The 22,680-nt window shown below is 42.5% G+C and overlaps 3 protein-coding genes and 1 long non-coding RNA gene across 5 annotated transcripts; 2 read left to right on the top strand and 2 right to left on the bottom strand.

Moving 5' to 3' along the window:
• The first annotated feature begins 2,591 nt into the window (after window positions 1–2,591).
• On the top strand, window positions 2,592–6,522 carry LOC133912560 (uncharacterized). Of its 2 annotated transcripts, none has more exons than XR_009908816.1 (2): window positions 2,592–3,203; window positions 6,139–6,522. It is a non-coding gene; the product is annotated as an uncharacterized LOC133912560 (long non-coding RNA). The 2 variants fall into 2 exon arrangements; XR_009908817.1 differs by having other exon boundaries at window positions 2,592–3,535.
• A 2,560-nt stretch (window positions 6,523–9,082) lies between these two features.
• On the top strand, window positions 9,083–10,395 carry LOC133911041 (glutathione S-transferase T3-like). The gene is made up of 2 exons (XM_062353266.1): window positions 9,083–9,575; window positions 9,772–10,395. Exons 1-2 carry the CDS (start codon window positions 9,147–9,149, stop codon window positions 10,390–10,392), a joined length of 1,050 nt encoding a protein of 349 aa, XP_062209250.1. The 5' UTR covers window positions 9,083–9,146; the 3' UTR covers window positions 10,393–10,395.
• A 129-nt stretch (window positions 10,396–10,524) lies between these two features.
• LOC133910558 (uncharacterized) lies at window positions 10,525–11,684 on the bottom strand. Its single transcript, XM_062352913.1, has 2 exons — window positions 11,428–11,684; window positions 10,525–11,356 (listed from the first exon to the last, which is right to left on the bottom strand). The coding sequence occupies exons 1-2, from the start codon at window positions 11,682–11,684 to the stop codon at window positions 10,525–10,527; spliced, it is 1,089 nt and encodes a 362-aa protein (XP_062208897.1).
• Window positions 11,685–18,463: 6,779 nt separating this feature from the next.
• On the bottom strand, window positions 18,464–22,389 carry LOC133912559 (uncharacterized). Its single transcript, XM_062355364.1, has 4 exons — window positions 21,578–22,389; window positions 19,442–19,649; window positions 19,035–19,164; window positions 18,464–18,918 (listed from the first exon to the last, which is right to left on the bottom strand). The coding sequence occupies exons 1-4, from the start codon at window positions 22,321–22,323 to the stop codon at window positions 18,677–18,679; spliced, it is 1,326 nt and encodes a 441-aa protein (XP_062211348.1). The 5' UTR covers window positions 22,324–22,389; the 3' UTR covers window positions 18,464–18,676.
• Between the last annotated feature and the right edge of the window lie 291 nt (window positions 22,390–22,680).

The raw sequence follows: 22,680 nt of genomic DNA, 5'->3' as shown, positions 1-22,680 counted from the left end.
AACTTGCAAACTTGCAAAGGAAACAATAGAGAGACTAGAAGAGGAGAATTCAAGCATATGCAAAAAACATAAACTTTATTACTCAAAAAGGTTAACCCTATTTTAAGCGGATTACAAGAATTTTTCTTTAAAAAACTCTCACATATTACATAGGCTAAGCACTAATCTTTCTCTCATCTAAAACCATAGCACAAAGCTCTTAAATGAGTGGCACAAGAAGCTCAAGTGGCTGATTCAAGTCCTCCTATAGCCCTATCCCTTTATTTATAGGCCTAGGAAATAACTCCTAAGTTTCTTAGCTTTTTCTCAAAATACCTCTCTCTTGTAGTACACTCATACTTATCATCCAGAGTATTTTAATCTATTTTCTTCTCCATTCATCGGACGGCCGCGACGCCTTCATGACTTAGCTTCGCCTTGACGCAAGCTTCACGATGGTGCCACGTACTCCTCCAGTTCTCTCATGATTTTTATACCAAATCGTGAAACCCTAGCACGCTTCTCAAAGCATGACTAATCGCTATTTGCTTCCACCTGCAGCGAGCGCTCCGATGATGACGCGTGTCCTTTGTCTTGCGATGTTGACCGCTAATAGGTCTCTCCCACTCCCGATCCCTCGGACCGTCTTATCACTTGCACTGGCATCCTTTTCACTTGACTTTGTCAACACGCTGTCTTCATCCTATGTTTCATGCTTTGCTTGACCTCTATGTGTACAGTTAGGATCACCCTTGACTCTACCCGACCTCCTTGATTGTTCGGCACCAAGCCTCCTGCTTGGCCCCAATCATCTCGCCGTCGATCGCTAAGTTGTATCCATCACTTTCACACCATGAGATGAGCAAATATGTTTCTCCAACTCTCAAACCAAGTTAGTTCAAAAAACAAATCACAAATCCTCAGTTCAAAATACATTGTACTGAAAACATAAACACCGGATGATCTGGCGTGTTTTGCCTTTGAACATCGGACTATCCAGTGAGTGTAGCACTATCTGTTACAGGAAAAATTTGCTCTCTGCAAGAAAAGATTTGGTGGAAGCTTTCGGTGATCTCATACCCATCATCGGATAATCCGACGTGTGCAAATCTACCAAACCACCCTTCTGCAATAAAAGGTCCGACGATATCCTCTGGTGATCACACTGAAACGTCGGACTATCTGGTGTTTGCTCATATTTCTTCTTCAGCACTAAAAATATTCCAATGCTCATTTCACCGTACTACCGAACTATCTGGTGTGGTCAAGAACCTACACACCGAATGTTCCGGTGAGACGTTTTTTCTAGACTCTGAAACAGTTTGCTCCAATTCAAACTTTGGTTAGCCATAAATAAGAACACACACAAATAAGTTCATGCCAACCAAAATCATCTCAAATCCAACGTTATCAATGACTCATCATACGCAAACCAAAACACATTTTAACTTGGTATCTCAAAACAGTGGAATCATTAGGTATACTTGCATTCGGGGATGCCATCTAGTCTTGACGGTGACGTGATGTAGTCACACTTGTGGTTATTGATGTCAGGGAAAGTTGATGCAGCGCCAGCGTGAGGAAGAGATCGATGTAGAGGACGTCCGTGTGAGGGAGAGTTCGTCGGCTTGGTGCAGCTAGTAGATGTGGATGTCGAGGGTGAATATGGTGGTGGCGACCTTCGCCTCATTACTGCTCGCTAGTGATCAAGTTAGGGCTTTGCGTTATATGTCGCTCTACTGAGCTTCATGGGAACCCTCCTTTTATGCTGCGTAGGGTGATATGGGACCGCAATTGATTGTTGGTTGTGCTTCTGATCAAAGCGCCAAGTGAGTGAGTCCTACCCCCTTTGTTCTACATTTTTTTAAATGCAAGAACATAGATATAACTGAAGTTATATTTAATCAGAGCGTGATTTTATAAAATCCAAGAGATTTGATGCGTTAATACACATCACTATGCAATTCCTTGTGACCAGAGGGTTTGGAATGCATATTTTTATGATATAAATGTCCTATAGTGCAATACATCGAAGTTTAGAGGGTTTAAATATAAAAGTACAATACACTACTCCCTCTACTTTTTAATACACTTTTGATCAAACACGCATACCAAGACGTACCAAGTGTAGTACTAATTTTAAATGAGAAATGATAAAAATGCTCTTAGAAACTAGCCCAAATATTCTAGAACCTACCGTAAATAGGTGGGGAAGAGATATTTTGTACGGATAAAATTGAAACCTATGTTTTAAAAAACGTGAAGTGATAAGTATTTGAAAATAAATAAAATGGTCAAAAGTGACAAGTATTGAAAAACGGAGGAAGTATATATTTATAAGGCAATTTAAACTAGAGAACAGGGGTGTTTCGTAAAAATGCATGTGCCTCAGGCCGGTCAGGCTTAACTTAGCCTAGCTGGCCTGGAGCAGCCCAGTAGCGCAGCACAGCCGGCACGCGACGCATGAAAGGCATGTGCGGCCCAGCACAGCGATGCCGCCCCGGAGCAGCCTGGCCATTGGCACGCGCGCGGCTCGTTGGCGCGTCGCAGCCCGGCCTGGCGAGGCCATATATAGGGAGGCCTGCCCCTCCCCTTCTCCTGTTCGCCGCCTTCTCTCGCCGCATATGGCCGAGCCGAGCGTGGCCAGCCATGAGAGCGACGGCAGCCGGTGGAGAGGGCTAGGCCATGCGTGGCCAGCCAGGAGAGTCGGTAGCCGCCGCTTAGGCCGGGGACGTCAGATGGGGTGCGGCTGCCGGCGCCGTGTACGCGCCGACCTCGTCTCGTCGTGGATGGGTGGCCGCCGGCCGAAGGCCGTCGCCGTCGGATAGGGCCCCGCCACCGCCACTGGGTGGCAACCGCAGGAGGGCAAGCGTCGGGCGAGGGCCGCCGCCGCCTCGGCTGGGTGCCACCGCCTGAGAGTGAGGAGGCGTTGCGGCCGGGCGAGGGAGCGCTGTCGGCCATGCGCCCCGATGGAGCGCCGGCGGGAAGATCGAGCCGGCCACCTTTATGGAGAGGCAGCGCCGACGCCAAATCTGGGTGGGGCCATGGGGAACCGCCGCCAGATCTGGGTGTGGCCATGGGGAACCACCGCCTCGGAGAAGAAAATGGCACCCGCCGGAGGGGGGCCGAGCGACCGGTAGGCGCTGGGGAAAGTTGTTGCCGACGACACGGTGACGGAGGATGGCTGGGGTCGCACGACGAACCCGCCGATGTCTACACCGTCGGTATGTGCGTTCCGTTCGTGATGGATTCTCCTAGCGGCTACTGTAGAACTAGTTGTTACATCCAAATCTTAGGAAAGAAAATAGACGCTTTTAAAAACATACCACGGTATCAAATAAGACCATCTCGTAACCATGATGATCTCGAAGATCTATGAGAATAATACCTGCAGCTATGCAGAATACTTGCAAGCACAACATTTTATCCTCAGACTCTATTCCCTCCTTTACCTTCAGTTCTACTCCGAACTGAACCGGATCAAAAAAAATACAACTGTGCGAGACGTCTGAACCGGATCAATAAGCACAACTGCGTGAGATGTGCCTTGTCAAAGGTTGGTAAATCGATTTAGACAAATATTTATAAAAATAGGGATACGCTGTGCTTTCAACTACGCGATCACAGAGCTCGATAAACCAATTTTTTGCTTACCGAATGGGCTTCGGTTACCAAACCCGCACGGGAAACAAAAATATGTTAGATTCTTCGTTCGTTAACTAATCGAATCGGATCAGGTACTGAGCGATTTTCTTAAATTTTTCGGATTGTCGGTAACCGCTCGGATTTCTGGATTTTCAGTGAAATTAAAAAAAACCAAAAATTAGCTCAATCTTAAAATCAATGACCCAAAAATTCATTTGAGCTTCAAATCAAGTGAAACAAATTTTGTTGATTTTCTTGTAACATGATCTACATGATAAAAGTATTTATACTTATAAAAAAATTAAAAATTTTCTATGAGAAAATATATTTTTTAAACCAAATTAAATGCAGTTTACTCTTTGCTAATCCAAAAATTATGAAACTAATTTTGTTAGTCTTATTACATGATCTTATGTCTTTTAAAAATATATGAAATCATAAATTAGTTATTGTAACATGTAGGATTGTGTAAATGTGTTGCGACTAAATTAATTCATAACTGACCCATCACACCTTTAAAATTAATGAAACCACTTTTATTGATTTATTTATACTATGCTTTATGTAAAAAATAATAGTAGACATGAAAAAGTTAATTATAGTGTTTTCTTAACATATTCATTTTATGCTTGTGAACTTTGTAAAAATCATGGAGAAATTAATAAAAATCTAAATGAAGTGAAATCAATTTTAACATGGATTCTACATAAGAAAAATATGTGTTTGCATGTTAAGCTTTTTCGTAACATGAGTTAATAACTGAGCCGCACGTTTCAACTTTTTTTATTTTTTTCAAACTTCCTTCCTATAGAATATGATGCAAACGATGTTATTTTTGAAAAAAAAAATTCACAGAAGGTCTTAGAATTATCTCTAGTTTTTTCGGATTTTTTTTTGAATTTTTTGAATTCAAATTCGGTTATCGTTTGGTTTCTGAAATCGAACCGGAGCGATAAGCTCGGTAATCGCAAATTTTGACCGTTTACCATCGATAAATTAAACCCTACGATAAACATGGGATTTAAACAGGTTCAATCTCCTTTAGGTAATAGTACTGCATCCTGTTATTGCTTTTATCATATATTATTTTAGAAATCACAGAGTCATATATTATTTTAGAGTACAATAGGGTGAGTTATATCCATTTCTAGGCTACTTGGTGAGTTCTTCTATGAGTTAGATCTTGCACAAGGTTGTGTTGTCGAGCTCTCGGCATGACTTGTGTCCATGAATTAGGATCCCACGATAACTCATTGAAAGAATATCTCTTGCCTAATTTATCTCATGTCATTTATAGATATGCCATATTTGCGATTGATGGGTAGTCCATCGTTAGATTCTATCATATTTGTGGAAGTATTCATATTTTATCAATTATCTGATCCCAACAGCTAGCCTCTAAACTCTACTTAGAATAGGATGATCGGATTAGAGTAACTCAAACTTTATTATACTAGTCGAGGAAAGTTTTCTCAGCTAGCATGCTTTAGTCAAGAAAAATCTTTTGACGAGGAATCTATTACATATATTAAAGGGCCAAAATTTGGAGGGATCTAAAGGTTCGAGTTACTGTAGCGACTGTTTATGTGGGTCCCACATATATGTATATGTATGTGTACGTATATATAACTTTTTTTGCGAAATTCCAGCAAAATGAGTAATAATTATATTGATAAATCGGTTGAAATAATCTAAAATGTATAGGAAAATATCTAAAATTCAAAAAAATGTGAAAAAATTTAGTTAGGTTCGTATTACGGTCATCTACATATTAAAATTATGTGTATGCATGAAAGCACCATTGTTTTCCCCATAATTAAATGAATGTGTTAAATATTGAGAAATTTATAAATAAATATTGAGATGCCTAAAAATGGTAAATCTAATTTTTAGTCTTCTTTTACGGCGCGCCAATTCGTCTAGTATATAATTAATAATTCATACTAAAAATACGGTATCTAAGGATAAAATCTCTATCATACACGTGTCTAGCTTTTATAAGATAGGGATTAGAAGCCACCATGATAAGTACAACGTGAACTTATTCTCCAAGGACAAGATCTATATGTACTTTAAAAAATCCCCTCATAAGGAGATTGGTGCCCTAAATACCTTTGGAGATATAGATTAAGTCAACTATATTCATGACTCTAAGTAGGACATGACCTCTCTTCGTCTGACTATATAAACTAGGGTAAGAGGTACTACTAAGATAATCTGATCTCATTTGAACATAAGCCAACTCAACTCGGGAGAAGACAAGTCAATAATTCAAGCTTAGACTCAAAGGTCTCACTGAATAGCTTAGGTTTATATCTAAACACTATACATTGTAATCCTCTTCTAGAGTTCATACAATGGTCAAGTCAAGATGTAAGATTATTAGCCTTTGGAAGGTTTGAATCTATCAACATTGCGTCTCTCTTTTTAATCTAACAATTGATAGTGCTGGTCATGTGACCCTTACCCCATATAAATATTGTATTATCGTTTTTTACTAATCCTTGATAGCAGGCGCTGACTGTGGGGATGGACAAGGCATTTCCATCAATTGATAAGATGAGAGATTCTATGACAGCTTCAGCCCCGATATCTATGTACAACGTAGCCCCGACATCCACAAGATCAGATCTCATCTTTCAATGATCGAGTTTCTCAACTCTTGAACCAGTTTATTTCACCCCAAGTCCATGGCTTATAGATCTTCATCTGTAGCTTCGCTCCATGGTAGCTCACGCCACCAAAACATTGCTTGCCCAAACCAGTGTACGGTAGCTCTCTATGTGGATAGTGGAAATAGCAGCAGACAACCATCTCATTGGGATGGAGTGTACGGTGGTTTTGAGCTGAGGATCTGGTTTTGAAATTTAGTGTTACTTTGTGCATACTGAGTTATAGATTTTTTCTTCTTCTTTGTTTTTTGTCTCCCAAAGCCAACTTGTTTTGGTTCTTATAGATGATGGTTGTGTAATGGCTACTTGTACCGTGCATAGGCCGAAATATTATTTCATTATGGTGTAAGCTTCCTTTGTCTAGAAAGATCGGTTCTCTTTTCACACAAATTGACTTCTTGCTATAAGACCAACTCCAGCGGAGTCCTTATCCACTCCGTAAACGACTGTAGCGCTCGATATTTCGCCCGAAGCCGGCCGCAACGCTCTCCAGCGGCTACCGTATCGCGTGGCACAGGGAAGCGGAGAGCGAAGGCCCGTCGTTAAATTTGCGGGGCGATGCGGGCGCCGCAACCCTGTGCGCGAGGGGAAGCGAGTCCAGGCCGTTGGTCCCGCGGAGACTCGGAAGTGGAGGTGGCGAGAGGGTGCGGCGGCGAGGCGGGGACGTCGGGGGGCCAGCGCAAGCGACGCGCCTCCGGTGAGGCGGAAGACGACGCGGATCCGGCGGGTTCCCCACCTTCGGTTAGCTCGGCCGCCGGCGCCCAAGGAACACGGAGGTCGACCCGAAGCCTGTGGTAAGTCCTCCGCTCCTCGATTCATGGATACGCGGCGAGGATGGGTGGTGGTGCAGGGGGTTGGCATCGCCACTGATGGGGATTGATCGATGTAGGTGGTGTAGGGAAGGTTCGACCATTGTATGAAGCGATTTGCAGGGTGTTGGGTGCGATTGTGCCAGCGATTTTTGTTTTCCTCACGGATCTGAGGGTGTGGCACACATAGCATTCGGATCTGGCAGGCAATGATGCGTAGTTGCAATGATTTGGGGAGCAAAATGGTCGGATTGTAGGTTAAGGAGCGAATGAGCTCAATTTGATTACTGCGTGATCTGAACTGGAGTTCTCTTTCAGATTAGAAGGATTTAGGTTGAAATGGCGTGCTGTTCTGTGGCTGTGATAGGATGTTTGTTCGTCTGAAGGATTAGAATTTACCTCACAGTGTGAAATGGTTTGGCAATCAGCTGGATTACCAAGGAATAGAGGGTAGTTGTCTGGTTAATCCGGCCCAATCCATTTCTTCGTAGCAGGTCCTGTACAGAAAGAATTGAAATACATGAACACCTTGTCTGGTAGTTGAAGTACTCCTACTATGCATAATTTTAGTACACACCTGCTTTCATTTTTTGCTGTGCTTTGGCTTCGAAATGGGCTGTGATAGGATGTTTGTTCCTCAGAAGGATTAGAATTTGTAGGAAAGTGTGAAATGGTTTTGCTGTTCTGGTGGCTATACACAGGGTACCTTTGAACCAAATGATCTTACTGTTAATGGAATGCTGGGATGTTGAGAACACAATGGGGCAGGGAACAACTGGGTTAAGGCTACTGCAAATTTAGTCATGTGATATGTAATAGTGATCATAGTGAGTTCAGAATTGCTTTATGTGCCAATGATGAAGAAACCTGCAAATGACAATTGTAGTTTGAGTGCAAGTGCTGACACTGATGTGGTTGGTATGTGTTTGTTTAGAGGTGAAGGTTTTGAAATCTGTATGGAGTAGTTACTGAAATGTAGGTTGAGTTATTATATGGATAATGTGACATTAGGGGTATGTTGTAGAATCTTCATGTAAAATAAGGTGGAACATTAGTGATAATGAGACATATACTAGAGGGAAGTACTGTGTACTTATGTATTGTGCATGAAACTTCATTGAAGTGATAATTGAAGTTTGAGTGCAAGTGCTGGCACTGATGTGGTTGGTTTGTGTTAGTTTTGAGGTGAAGGTTTTGAAATCTGTATGGAGTAGTTACTGAAACGTAGGTTGAGTTACTATATGGATAATGTGACATTAGGGGTATGTTGTAGAATCTTCATGTAAAATAAGGGGGAACATTAGTGATAATGGGACATATACTAGAGGGAAGTACTGTGTACTTATGTATTGTGCATGAAATTTCATTGAAGTGATTACTTTGAGGTCCAATTTAGTTTGTCGCTTTTGTGTTCCCGCTCCCTTGCTTGTAGATGGACTCCGCCGAGCTAGCCGATATTGTGTCGAAGATGCAAGCCCGTGTTCAGGTGGCGGCTGACGCTTTGCAGCAGGTGGTCAGTGATAACCTGAGTCCGGAGAACACCCCAGCTGCCGTCGACCTAAACATGGCACTTCTTCAGGTCGAGACCATTGCGGCAGACCTTGAACAACTTGGTTTCGAAGTGGAAGATGCTTTGAACCGAGTTGGTGAGGACGACAATGGGAGCGATGACGAGGCAGAGGAAGGTTCTGGATCGTTGTCCGTCCCCGATGATGACTTGGTTCCCGTTGATTGGAGCCCTGATGAGTTACTTTGTTCGGAGGATAGCATGCCCTACGAATCCGATCGTTCTGGGAGCATGTAGTTGGTCAGGGTTCATACTTAGCTGTGTCGATTATGTCGTAATGTGTGTGTTGCACTTCTAAGCTGTTATGTATGTCATATTGCGTAAGACGTAACAATTTTTGCATGAACTGCTATGGCAGGTTTTTATGTGATGGTCGCTTACCTATGTTATTTTCCAAAGTTAATTTCAGAATCAGTATACTCATGTCCGTGGAAAGTTTGTCCATTTGCTTTTGTTGATGTGTTCAGGGAATCTATGGAGTACGCCGGTTTCCTTCGTGGCGACAGTGAGGAAATGAATTGGGCCGATGTTACGCCGCTAACCCAGGACAGCATATTTGGCAGCCAGATCCCTTCGGGAGATGTCCAGTGCGTGGAGGCTCCGGGAGATGTCGCACCTGGGGGTGGCCGTGGTTCTAGTTACAGGGTGGAGGAGGACCTACTACTGGTGGGAGCATGGTTGCAAGTGAGCATGGATCCCGTGGTCGGGACCAACCAAAGTTTGGGTGCTTTTTGGCAGCGGGTGGAGTCTTTCTACCATGAAAACAAAACATTCACCTCCACGCGCAATAGGAAGTCGCTGCAGGGGAGATGGACATTCATCAACGGTATGGTGCAGAAGTTCTGCGGCCACTATGCTAGGGCACAGCGCAATAGGAGGAGTGGCACAACCGAGGCCGAGATGGTACGTCATTAGGTCACCAAAAATACTTGCATTTCAGCCATGTTTACCTAGCACAGTACCGATTCATCCACTTTGTACAGCATCATTTTGATAGTACTTCTCCGTTCACTACACTTGCATCTTTTCTGACATTGCTCATATGCAATATCTGTTGCACTTCAATCCGCTGATGAACCATGTTTTTTGCATATTGGAGGTTGTGGAGGCATGCAAGATGTTTCAAGCCGCTGAGCACAAGGAGTTCACCATGCTGCCATGTTGGAGGGAGTTGAGGGATCATCCCAAGTGGCAAGTAGAAACCTCCCGGAAAAGGCAGAAGACATCCGCCGCGGCAAGCCCCTCCTCCACTCCCAATGTAGCCTCGTTTGGCGGCTTGAACGGAGCAGAGGATGTTGATGCAACCACATCCAACGCCGGTGACCGTGCCAAACGTCCTCCTGGTCGCACTCGGTCCAAGGAAGCCCGAGGTACGTCGTCATCCAGTTCGGCTTCTGCGCCCATGACAGACTTGTTCGACCGCCAGTTGGCAATGAAAGACAAAATTGAAAAGGAAAGAGCAGAGAGGTTTGCTGAGTTGATGGATGTAGAGCGGCGAAGGCTACGGCTCGAGGAAGAAAGAATGAAAATGGAACTGGAGAAGGAGCAACAGAGGTTAAGGCTCGAGGCGGAGCGTATGCAAATGGAAAAGGAGAAGGAGGAGAGGAACATAATGAGCATGGACCTGTCTCAAATGGACGAGGACCAGCAGGCCTACTACAAGAGCCTCAGGCAGAGCATCATTGCCGCTAGGCGCGTCACCGGAGGCCCATCTTCGTAATTGTGAACCTGATACCGGTGTGCAAATGCTTCAAGTGTGGGTGTTAGGTTGCGTGATGCCTCAACAGGAACACCTGAATCGTCGTACACGTGTTCGACGTCCCCATCGGGTCTCTCATCTTCGATTATCATGTTATGCATGATAATGCAGGCGGTCATGATATTGTGCAGTGTTTTCTCGTCCCATATCCTCGTAGCCCCCCCTCACTATGGGGAACCTGGCTTGGAGGACCCCAAAGGCATGTTCCACATCCTTCCTTAACGCCGCCTGCTGAACGACGAAGTGCTGGCGCTTCCTCCCAACTGGACAAGGAATAGGCTTCACGAAGGTGGCCCATTCCGGATAGATACCATCTGCAAGGTAGTACCCCATGGTGTAGTCATGTCCGTTAATGGAATATTGGACCTGGGGGGCCACTCCAGTGGCAAGATTGTCGAGGAGATGGGAGCGGTGAAGAACGTTGATGTCGTTTAGCGAACCAGGCATGCCGAAGAAAGCATGCCAAATCCACAAGTCCTGTGACGCCACGGCCTCTAGGATAATTGTCGGCGAGTTCACGTGGCCCGAGAAGGAACCAGACCACGCTGTCGGACAGTTCTTCCACCTCCAATGCATACAATCTATGCTTCCGAGCATCCCGGGGAACCCTCTTCGCTCGTTCATAGTAATCAAGCGCGATGTGTCCTCCTCATTTGGAGCACGGAGGTACTCGTCCCCGAATACCCCGACCACGGCTCGTACAAACCGTCTCATACTCTCAATTATAGTGGACTCCCCTAGGCGGAGGCACTCATCGAGAGAATCGGTGGGAGCATCGTACGCGAGCATACGAAACGCCGCAGTGACTTTCTGCAACGCCGACAGGCCGAGCTCGCCAGCAGCATTCCTCCTCTGTTGGAACCACGGGTCATGGTCCGCAACTGCCTGTACAATCTTGAGGTATAGGTCCCGTTTCATCCTAAACCTGCAGGACCGACGAGCATAAGCCATTTCATCGTACAACTGCGATAAGATAGTACATTTTCGTAACATTACCTGCGACGGAAGATGTAATCTGGGTACACCGGGTGATCGGCGAAGTAGTCATTAAACAACCTATGATGCCCCTCCAGCCGGTTCCGCTCGATACGCCGTCGGCCTGGCAATGAACCACCCCACAGTCCCCGCTGTGATGCCTCCGCCTGGTGCAACTCGCTCACAGTGGCTAGGAACAAATTATCTTCCTCATCGGAAGAGTCATTGCCAAAACACAACTCCCTCACAGTCTCCTTCCATGCTTCGCGACAGTCCATTTTTTCATGGCTTGGGAATTATGAGTACCATAGCCTCATATATATAGGGATATCATGAGCCTTGTGACGAAAGCCAACCTCGTTCCTTCCCCTGGAAGCCAGTCCCCGTGAGGCTTCGGCGGCAAGCCACTCGTCCTTCTTACACATGATGGTGCCCAGTTCCTTCCGCTCCAAGCCAGACCTAGTCAATCACCCGCAGAGGTGATTCGGCCCTTCTAATGTACACGGTACATTGCATGGCTCCCATATCATCCTTCGGTACGTTTCAAACCAAAATTTTCGAGTGCGTCCTTGCAGGTGCACAGACCATAAAAAATCACTCAAATATTTAATGCAACAATATCGTCCGCAAATAAAATTTCTAAGAAATTTTATTTCTTAGAAATATATTGTGTCCGTATTTTTCGATAGGCGCTGCAACGGGATCCTGTGAAAAACCTTTGCTCCTGCGTCGGTTATGGCGGTTGAGAAAAAATCAATTTAATATAGGGGAGAGAAGATAGTGGATGAGATTTAGAGTAGCTGCTGGAGATGGAGGGATTGAGAGATGCTGTAATAGTGATAGGGTATGCTGTAATAGTGTTTTTGAGGATGAAAATTTGAGGTAGCTGCTGGAGATGGCCTAACCATTCTCGGCTGTATCTATATCCAGTGTACATAACATAAAGGAACCTAGACAACAACGCTCTTACAAACAAAACAGAGGAAAACATATACAACAGATCAAGCGAGAGAATCGTAAGGACAATGTGTAACACCCAGGGATCACCACAAGCTTACAGCTACTCCCTCCGTTTCGTAATATTTGTTCATGATTTCGGAAATATCTATCTCAAATTATTTATTCATTACAGTAATCAAGGATGCTTTACGGTCTATTTTCCTGATATATCATTGAGTCCATGCATGTATTTACTCTAACATTGTGAGTTATTTGCTCTCATTCTTGTATTGATTAGGAGTAGTATGGTCATCTCACTGTATTTTTTTCACTGAATTTTAGTATTTCTTGATTTGTACGTAATGGTGGGCGTGAACAAATATTGCAAAACGGAGGGAGTATTAAACTAACCTACATGCCTCTTGAATAAGAAAATTTCAGCAACTCTTCTTTGATAACTAGACGTTTAACTGACCACTACAAAATAGAGAAATATATATCAAAAACATCACACTAATATCATTAATCATCCTAGCAAACAAGAAAATATCTCAATCATACATCTAAGTTCTCCACAATGAGATACTATTCAACATAAAGCATTTGAACGACACACAAGGAGACGCTACAATAATTAAACAAAAAGGTGGTGGTGAACGTGCAGAAGACATACTGCTACCCATTCCGATGCTTGTCAGCTTCAGGCAAACCTAGAGAGAGGGATAAAACAGTGAGATAAAAATCTTAGCAAGCCAAATTCTATAACAAATTATTCAAACTACAAGTTGGTTAAGCATCAGATTAAACAAGTCTCGATTACATTACCAAATAAGAACATCGTATAAAGCTTAAGCAAACATCATATAAGCTCGAGTTAGAGTAGCATCAATAAGATCGTCATATTAAACTTAAGTTAAAGATAACATCAACAACTCAAGTACTATACTTGAGTACTTTATAGACTTCGTACTGCAATTATCTAACACTACTCATACGATAAAAATATGGGTATCATCATCACCACAATTATAAAGCAGACTACGCTATCATATTGAACTCTATCTTAGCACATCATGGATCATAAGACTCCATGAACCAAAATAAAATCTACATGTGATCACCAAAGTCGGCTCCACAAGTTTAGACAATGCATAGCCACATACCATGAATAAGTACAAGAAATTATTCAAATAACTAGAATGGGATGCCTCATCCACAATTCTACTCCATAAGTACCATAGTATCGAAGAGATTCATTCAGCCCACAAGCCCAATGCAAAATATTGTTACATTGTAAAGATACATATGAATGTACATGTCATGCTCTTCCTCACCCTTACCCCTCTACAGGCAACGTATGATGATGTACCAGTACGATCCCGGACGTTGCGCGACATAACTTCTAATGTATGAGATACATATATATGACATGCTTCATATATAAGTAAAAACATAGCTTCCATGATAAAATACTTTCATGAGAAGACGTACGAATGCACATGCTATGCTCTTCCTCACCCTTACCCCTTCTCGGGTAACGTAAGGATGTGTGTCATACCCCTCCACGGGTAACGTACGACGCTGTAACAATATGATATCGGCCATAAGACGACGACAAAATTTTTAATGCATGAGATACATATGTATGGTATGCTCCATGTATAGATAGTAACATAACTTCCATGATATGAATATACTTTAAGAATTACATACTATGATAATGAACAACTACAAAGCATCATATGCCCCTTCTTGCACTTCATAATTCAATAATCATGTAAACTTCAGAAAAGGATAAACAATAAGTAAATGCATCACATTCGGATTAATGGACTAGTTGTATGGATTGCAATTAAAAAGGTGGAAGCAACTAAATAAAGAGTTAAATCATAGTCATCCGCTATATCTACTTACCATCATCCACTAACTTTGATTTATCATAGCATCCTCATCCAAAATGATATTAATCACTTCCTCGCATTATAAAGAGCAACATTGATGCCAATTAAAGTAAAGACCACATATACATTCATATGTATGCATATGTCAACTATGCATAAGACATGATTTGAATCTCAACAACTTCATATAGGAGAACAAGTAATCTCCATCTTCTATGCAAAGACGTACTAACATCATGTATTTCACTCACACTTACTTGAAGAATGCCATTAAACATAATAATCATGCTAGAGCAGGCATAAACTCATCATATTCAAATTATTAGGTTGGTCATGTGTGCTCAAATTTAAACATGATGGTAATAAGAATAACAAGTTATAGTTGTAACAAACCACTGCTATGTTTACCTACCTTTACCGATGTTAAGCACGATCCGGAGCACTGCCACCTGAACAAAGTGCACTCAGCACCAGTGACAACAGCAAAACACATATAAAACAAGCATACATTTACTACAACCGAAAACCCCGCATTTACGACATTACCAAAAAAGCCGACGTTCGGCCAATGGAAGCAAGGTCGCTTCACATTTTTATATCTTAAAATCTACCATACATAATATAACAAATTGTGGCATTTCTGAATTCTAGAGAATGAGAGCCGCCACTTTCATGAAGATTTCAAATTTTAATTATGTCCACATCTATGCGTAAAACGCAATGGGAAACTAAATATCTAATCTGTCTATGCACTTTGAACAGCAACATTCAACAGTCCTCCAAAGACAAACCAAAGCTTAAAAAAAGATATTTCTACAAAGAAAAGATAACTTTAGGATCTACAACTTTCGTTATTGAGAGATAATTCACAAAAATCTGTAAGGTCTCTGAAACAGACCTCAAACAATGACTATCCACCAAAACCTACATTATAACGTGGCAGGATTCAAAAGGGCACATCAAACAAACCACTCAACTAAAAAGTACATTCTTCCCCTCTAAGAAAGCTTAGACTATAACCTAGAACTTTCATTCTACACACATGATCGAATTCAACACTAATTAAACCTTAATTTCTAATCTTTGTCGCTGCATGCAATGGATTGACCAAAACACTAATCCGACGACAAAAACGACAGTTCCCAACTATCCACGAGCATCTATAGACTAATAAGAATTCACCTTCATATTGTGATCACGAATTGATGTCCAAATCCGGCAAACTTGTGAACACCCCCCCCCCCCTCCACCTTTCTCTTTTTCTTCTTCTTCTTTTTTCCTTCCCTTCCTCTGCCTTGGTTTGACTACAGGACATTATATATGTGAGCAATCCTGTTGAGCCTAGAACTTGAACCCGGATAAATAGGTTTCACCACAAATATTGTGGCCAACTGATGCTCAGTTCATGTGTGTTCATTGTTTCTTAGACATGATCAATCGCCATATAGATACCTTGATGATATCAGCCCAGCGGTTGACAAAGTAGTCGGTGGAGTCCAGCACGTTCAGGTCACCGACGAGGATGAGGTGGCCGTCGGCCGATCACAGTATGGAGTTGACCTTCTTCATCCTCAAGCTCTCGTCCAGTGGTCCAGATGGGTGCTGAGTAAAAAAAAAAACCTTTGACTACAAAAGAATATCATGTCTTAGAGATTCGTACATATTTTTTCAAAATGTACTTTCACACCGATAAAAATTTACTATATATGTTTAATAAAATATTTATTAAACATATATAGTAAATAATTGATAGAGTAAAGGTAAGAACACTGTATGAGTGGCTATGGAGAAAAGATGAGAACTGTCTCCATGTCATCCCACAATAAAAAAGGAAACAATTGATAGAGTAAATGTAAGAACACTGTATGATAAGGATGAATTTTTTCTCTCACAATTGGTTGTTATTACCATGCATTCTATAAAGATGCTAAGACTTTGTATTCTTTATATTTGGTATCATTCATTTGCCACTTATTTTGGTTGTATTGTTAATCATCAAAAATAGGGAGATTGTAGGAAACATGCCTTTGGTGAGATGTTAAATCATTTTAGGACATGTATGTGATTTTAGTGATTAATGACAATATAGTTAATATGACTAACATGTTTGTTAAGAATATGCATTAGTAGGTCTCATAGATACAATACATGAAGAAGCCATCAAATTCGGGACAAAAATTGATTGAATAGTAGAAGTCCCTGAAAAATTATACACGCCGGATGGTGCGACACATATGAGTTTGTACTCGCTAAAGCTTTTCCTCGGGTGTTTTGAACACGTCGGATGGTCTGGTGCTCAGAGGTTTGTACACATCGGAGCATTTCCAAAGGAAGGACTTGAAGATGCTACAGGCCAGATGGTCCGGCGCTCTAAAGATGTTGCACGCCATAGCATTTCGAGTGGAAGGAGAAAATGCACAACATGCCGGATGGTCCAGTTATGAAGAGGTTGCTACGCTAGAGTGATTTTTCCAGATAAGGTCTCAACGGCTAGCTCAGTGTGCTTGAACACGTCGGGTGGTCCGACGATGAAGATTGGCTACGCTAGAGCATTTTGTACAGAAAAAAGTGGCGTGGTTTGGCTCAAGTGTACACGTTGGATGGTCCGGCGATGGAGTTGAAGGCAACTCTAGAATATCTGGTGTTCAGAATAGATTTGAGTAGGGTTTCAACTGCTAGTTTGTGGATGATGTACATGTCAGATGGTCCAGTGAGTATAATTTGTTTACATCATCCGGCGTATACAGAAAAGTTAAGCTGTTAGGGAAGCAGTTAGTCTGTTGGATTGAAGCTCTAAATACCAATTCACTCGGTTATTTGGAGTTATGGTTGTCCTAGGAAGCTTATATACATTTGAGAAGACCATCCAAACTATCAAAGTGCTTAAAGTTAAAATCCAAGATAATTAAGTATAAGATCAGAAAGTGATTAGTGCTAATAGGCTAAAGAGAAGCTTGTACGGGGACACGGAGACTCCCTTGGTGGCTTAAGCTCCGAAGTGAAAACGGTAACAATGACTAGAAAATAGGCTAGTGGTGAGACCTTATCTTGGTGGTTTGGTAGCTCATCCAACTTGAGGCATTGCCTTAATAGCTTGATAGCTTAAAAGTCATGACCGAAAAAGTCTTGACGACAGGGAGCATATCTTTGATGGAGCTCCAGCATAAACTAAGGGTAATATTTATGTTATCGATACTACGAGATAAAAATTTCGAGTCTAGTCTCTCTTTATCTTATTTACATTTTTATATTTACATACTTACAATTTACCTTCATAGGTAGATTATAATATCTTTTGAACGGTAGAGTAGACGTATTAGATAAACTAGAATATATTTAAATAAAAATTAATATAAATATTTATCTTATAAATTTTTAAAAACTATATATTTTTAAGTGTACTAATTCATCTTTAATCCAAAAACCGTGTGCCCTCCGAACGAGGCTCCCCACTCTACACTGCCACCGTGCCTGTATGAACATGCGAGCTTCCTAATTCCAAAACGTGATGCCTTTTCCTGTGATGTAGTTCTGCAGTGGTCCACTTCTTGAGTTACGTTCGTGTCTGATACTGGCTTACTGGGAGCTCGATCTTGGAAATGTTTGTGGTGAACACCGTGGAGCGTCTAGCTACGGTGAATTTAGCTCAAAATTTCTTCGTTCTTTCCGAAATGTTTATGGTGAACATTGTGGAGGACAGCTGAAGCTGGTATTTCTCTCTCTATGTGATAGTGGAAATAGCAACAGACAACCATCTCATTGGCACGGAGTGTACGTGGTTTTGAGCCCAGTGTCTGGTTTTTAAATTTAGTGTTGCATATTGAACTCTAGTCTTTTTTCTTCTTGTTTTTGTCTCTAAAACCAACTTGTTTTGGTTCTTTAGTGATGGTTGTGTAATGCCTACGTGTACCGCGCAGAGGCCAAAACATTATTTTTTTTAAAGAACGATATTACCAAAATTTTTTGAAAGATAATTGATCCAATTTATATGAAAAATCGGATATGAAATTCTCACGATTGCACGGTTTAAAGCAATCGGCAGACAATCAAAACCGACAATACGATGTCAAAACAAAACGATGTACATACCAATGACACAACCAGCTAATATCAACCCAACTCAACTCTCACGTTAACCAACTCAACTACTGTCATTCCCATAATTTGGCCGGCAGAGCCTGCTCTCACGTCGTCACAACTCAGCCAGGGCAGCCCTGCTCCCACGCTGCCAAAATATTATTTTATTATGGTGTAAAGCTTCCTTCGTCAAACAAGATGGTTCTCATTTCACACAACCTGACTCCTCGCTACAACCATTCTCAGCGGTATCTGTATGCACTATACAGAACATAAAGGAACCTAGGCAACAACACTCTTACAAACATAACAGAGGAAAACATATTCAACAGACAAGGACAATGAAATCAAAGCTACGTAGCTGCCCATATCCCTTTCGTTGAGCCCTTGCTCATCCTCACCACCTTCTGCCTCCGATTCCGTTGGGCCGCGCCGGCACCGTCGGCGATGCGTACATCCGCCTTGACGATGTGATGATCAGATGTCCCTTTTGAGGAGATGACGGCGTATGATCCGGGGACGAGCTTGTAGGGGGAGTTTGGCGACGCCAGGATGTAATCCACCCTTGTGCCGTACTTACACGTCCCTTGCACAGCTGCATGTTCAGTAAAAGCAAAGCACCAACTTAACTGACTGACTGACCCTCTGAAACAAACTGAATTAAGTTTCTGGCATTGCATTCTTCTGCCGATGCTGTTCTGACGATCTCACCTTGGCCTTTGGCCACCAACACCACGGCTTCGCACTCTCCGGTGAAGTCTTTGGCGTCGACATACTTCTTCACCTTCAGGTACCTCATCACATCCGTCTTTGGAGTTGGCTTGCCGATCTCCGTGTAGTACTGCAGAATGCAAACCAGAAGTTCAGAATTGTGCACGATAAAATCTTTAAATTTCTTTGGTCTTTTTTTCAATGAAGAAAGTACAATTTTCGACGTCTGTACCAATAGGACATAAGACATTAAAGATATATATATATATTAATATATGTGAGTAATCCTGCCGAGTCTAAGACTCAAATCCAGATAAATAGGTTCTCCACAAAGATTTTGGCCAACTGATGCTCAGTTCACATGTGTGTTCATTGTTCTTAGACATGATCGATCGCCATGTACATACCTTGATGATATCAGCCCAACGATCGACAGAGTAGTCGGTGGAGTCCAGCGCGTTCAGGTCGCCGGCGAGGATGAGGTGGCCGTCGGCCGATCGCAGTATGGAGTTGACCTGCTTCATCCTCAAGCTCTCGTCCAGGTGGTCCAGATGGGTGCAGTGGAAGTTCACCTCTCCTGCTCCCGGCACATCGACAGTGACCCTTAGCACGTTCCTGCTCTCTTGCACATCGCACTGCTCAGTTGTTTGTCACTTATCCGACACAAATAGCTGAGCTTTTTAACATTGGCACAATGCGTAAAAAAAACCTTTGACTACAAAAGAATATCATGTCTCAGAGATGCGTACATATTTTTCAAAAATTTACTATATATGTTTAATAAAATATTTATTTTTTATCAAATTGCATTTTCTGAACCATGTTTTTATATTTATGAAATGTTTAATAAAACTATTTTTGTGTGGTACCTTGTGACTAGGTACCAGGATTGCAACGCTTCAGTCTCTATTGATTGATAAGCTCGTAAGAAATGCTGACGTTTGATAGTACTTTGACCAATTTTTCGTTCCGAGGCGAAGCTAAAGAAGAATCTATGCAAAATGTGGCCGCGACTATCCAATTTGTTACAACCATACATCTCCAAGACTTAGCACAAAATAAACTATTTACCACTGAATAACGACGGATTCTACAATTCACCCTCGAATATGTCCGATATTTTTCCATATCATTGAATATTAAGCTTTCTTTTTTTATACCATCGCCTCTTTTAGGCAGGCTATGGACCTTCATTAGAACACTATAAGAAAGACTATTTTACGTCTATTTTAGTATGTTAGTAATTTTTCTCATGCTACTGCAAATTAATGACTAAATTTTTGTTGCTAGTATACGGCAAATAAAAGGTACACAAAATTATCTTTCAAGGTTCAGTTTAAAGTTGAAAAATGAAATTTAATATATATTGTACGTTCAGAAGTCTATCCATGGACTTGCTCTTTGAATATAATGTACAACAATTATTATAATCCCAATTTTAATTATTATTAATTTATTTATTTGGACTCTTTATTTAAATATTTGCTTCCCGAACAGTATATGGAAATCGAACTGCTAATTTTTTATAATTTTAATACCGAATTTAGTTATTTATTAATCGTATTTGATACGAAATTTTTGGTTTAATCTAAATCGTTAGATGTTCATAACAATAAGAGATCTAATTTTTTTATTTTTTCTGATTAATATGATAATTTTGTGACTTTGAAAATAAATATAATTTTGTGACCTATGACCTTGCAGACAGGCAAGGAGCTTAGTGGCGAGCTCTAAGGTTGGGAGCTCTGTCGGAGGATTCGATTTCCCTTCCTGCACCCACCTCATGTAAAAAGTCTCTAAAGAAGCCTGGTAGTAAAAAAACAAAAAATAATAATAATAGCTTCTTTTAACATTTAAATAATAATATAAAAGATATGGACACTCCAGCAACACTAATTTTTTACTAGTATCCCATCGATGCTTTTGGAGCAGGTAACCTAATCCTTAACTTTACCAACAAAATTAGCAAGACACGGTCGGCAATCTTACCTCATCAAAAATAGGGCGATCGAAGAAACTGACTTGTTCAGGATTTCAGATATACTTGCTCCATAATCAATCTTGGGACTAGTTGTCAACGGATACTGTGCTCATACCGAGTTTGTCATCATCTTATTTTCGTGTAGAACGGATACTTACTACATTTTTATTACGATGGGTACTCCTACTAAGTTTCCGATCTTCTTCTTAAATCACTAGCACTTATTAATCCTTTTTCCTCCTTAAATTAAGCTTTCAATCGAAATATCGATTCCTTCGACAATAATGGATATAGCTACAGATTACTAAATACTAGCTAGACAAGTCCAGTGATCCGTACCACGTACGGTGCTAATGAACCTACTCATCTTTAAAAAAATTAAAACCATGAACAGTGCTGATGGCGTACTTCTTGTTCTTGAAGGATGATCAGACTAGGACCAGGAGCATGACAGTGCGATGTACAAAAGCTGTCATGCATGGATGCAAATGGAGCTAGCAAGAGAGTAAATTAAGGAGCAAAGTAATTACGAAGGCTCTGGAGTACGGTGCTTAATGCTTACCGGAAGTCGCACTGGTCGGCGAGGCGATGCGCCTTCCAGCGCTTGATGGGCCAACGGGAGAGCACGGCGTTGCCGTACTCGGGCGCCCAGCTCTCCGCGAACACGTAGCGCATGCCCAGAACTTCGGCGAGCTCCGACAGTGGCCGCATCCCGCGCTCCTGCTCCGCACGCACGTTCTGCAGCCCCACGATGTCAGCGCCCACCTCCCGCAGCACCTCCGCCACGCTCCTGGCCCTCGCCGACGACCTCCTGCTGATCTCCGCGAAGCTCGCGTCGTCCACGGCCACGGCCTTCCCCTTCCACGTGCCACCGCCGTTGCTGGCTCCCGCGAGGTCCTTGCTTCTCTCCGCCGTGATCTCGTCGTCCTCGAGGTTGATGGACACGCGCAGCTGCTTCACCGGGGACGCCGGGCGCCGCTGCGCCTTAAGGATGCCCTTCTTCGGCTGCCGCTGCCGCTGCCGCCGCCACCCTGCTCCGGCGGTGGCCGTTCGTCGCGGGTAGTAGTCGTCGCCGTTCTCTGCCGGCGGCACGGCCGGCGCCATGGAAAACATGGCTGCGTTGAAGGTGGCCACGCGGATGGTGACGGGCGCCGGCGGCGCGGAAGTCTCTTGCGGCGCCGTGGCGTGGTTGGCGGACGCGGCCCGGCGGATGACGACGCGGGGCCCCTTGGAGCTGGCGGCTCTCGAGCGGCGACCGGGCGACAGGGAGCAAAGGCCGTCGAGGAGGCGCTGCAGTGCGTCCTTCATAGCGCGCGGCGCGGTGGAAGAAGAAACGGAGGAGGGCCTTGTGTTGGAGAATTCTCCCGATAGATGTCGTGGTGTAGGGGAACAAAATTATAACACCTGATCTGATAGAAAGACTCTTTTATATATACCACGTGTTTTTTTTTAAAGTTGTATGTACTAATTATTAAATTAGAAAAAGATGATATAGATCAGAACTTATAAAAATCTTACGGTAAAAAATCAATTTTTCGTTCCGTTCTTTCATTTTGTCGACTATTTTGAATCGCAAATAACTTCGTTATGTTGGTGCAGTTGACAGTCGGCATTGTTATGATTCCGACCAGTTTCTCATGTGGGCCTTCACTACATCATCCTCAA

This window comes from Phragmites australis, chromosome 3 (genome assembly GCF_958298935.1).
Source record: "Phragmites australis chromosome 3, lpPhrAust1.1, whole genome shotgun sequence".
NCBI lineage: Eukaryota > Viridiplantae > Streptophyta > Magnoliopsida > Poales > Poaceae > Phragmites > Phragmites australis.
The sequence above is the reverse complement of the archived record's forward strand: the minus strand, read 5'-3'. Positions and strand labels throughout refer to the sequence as shown.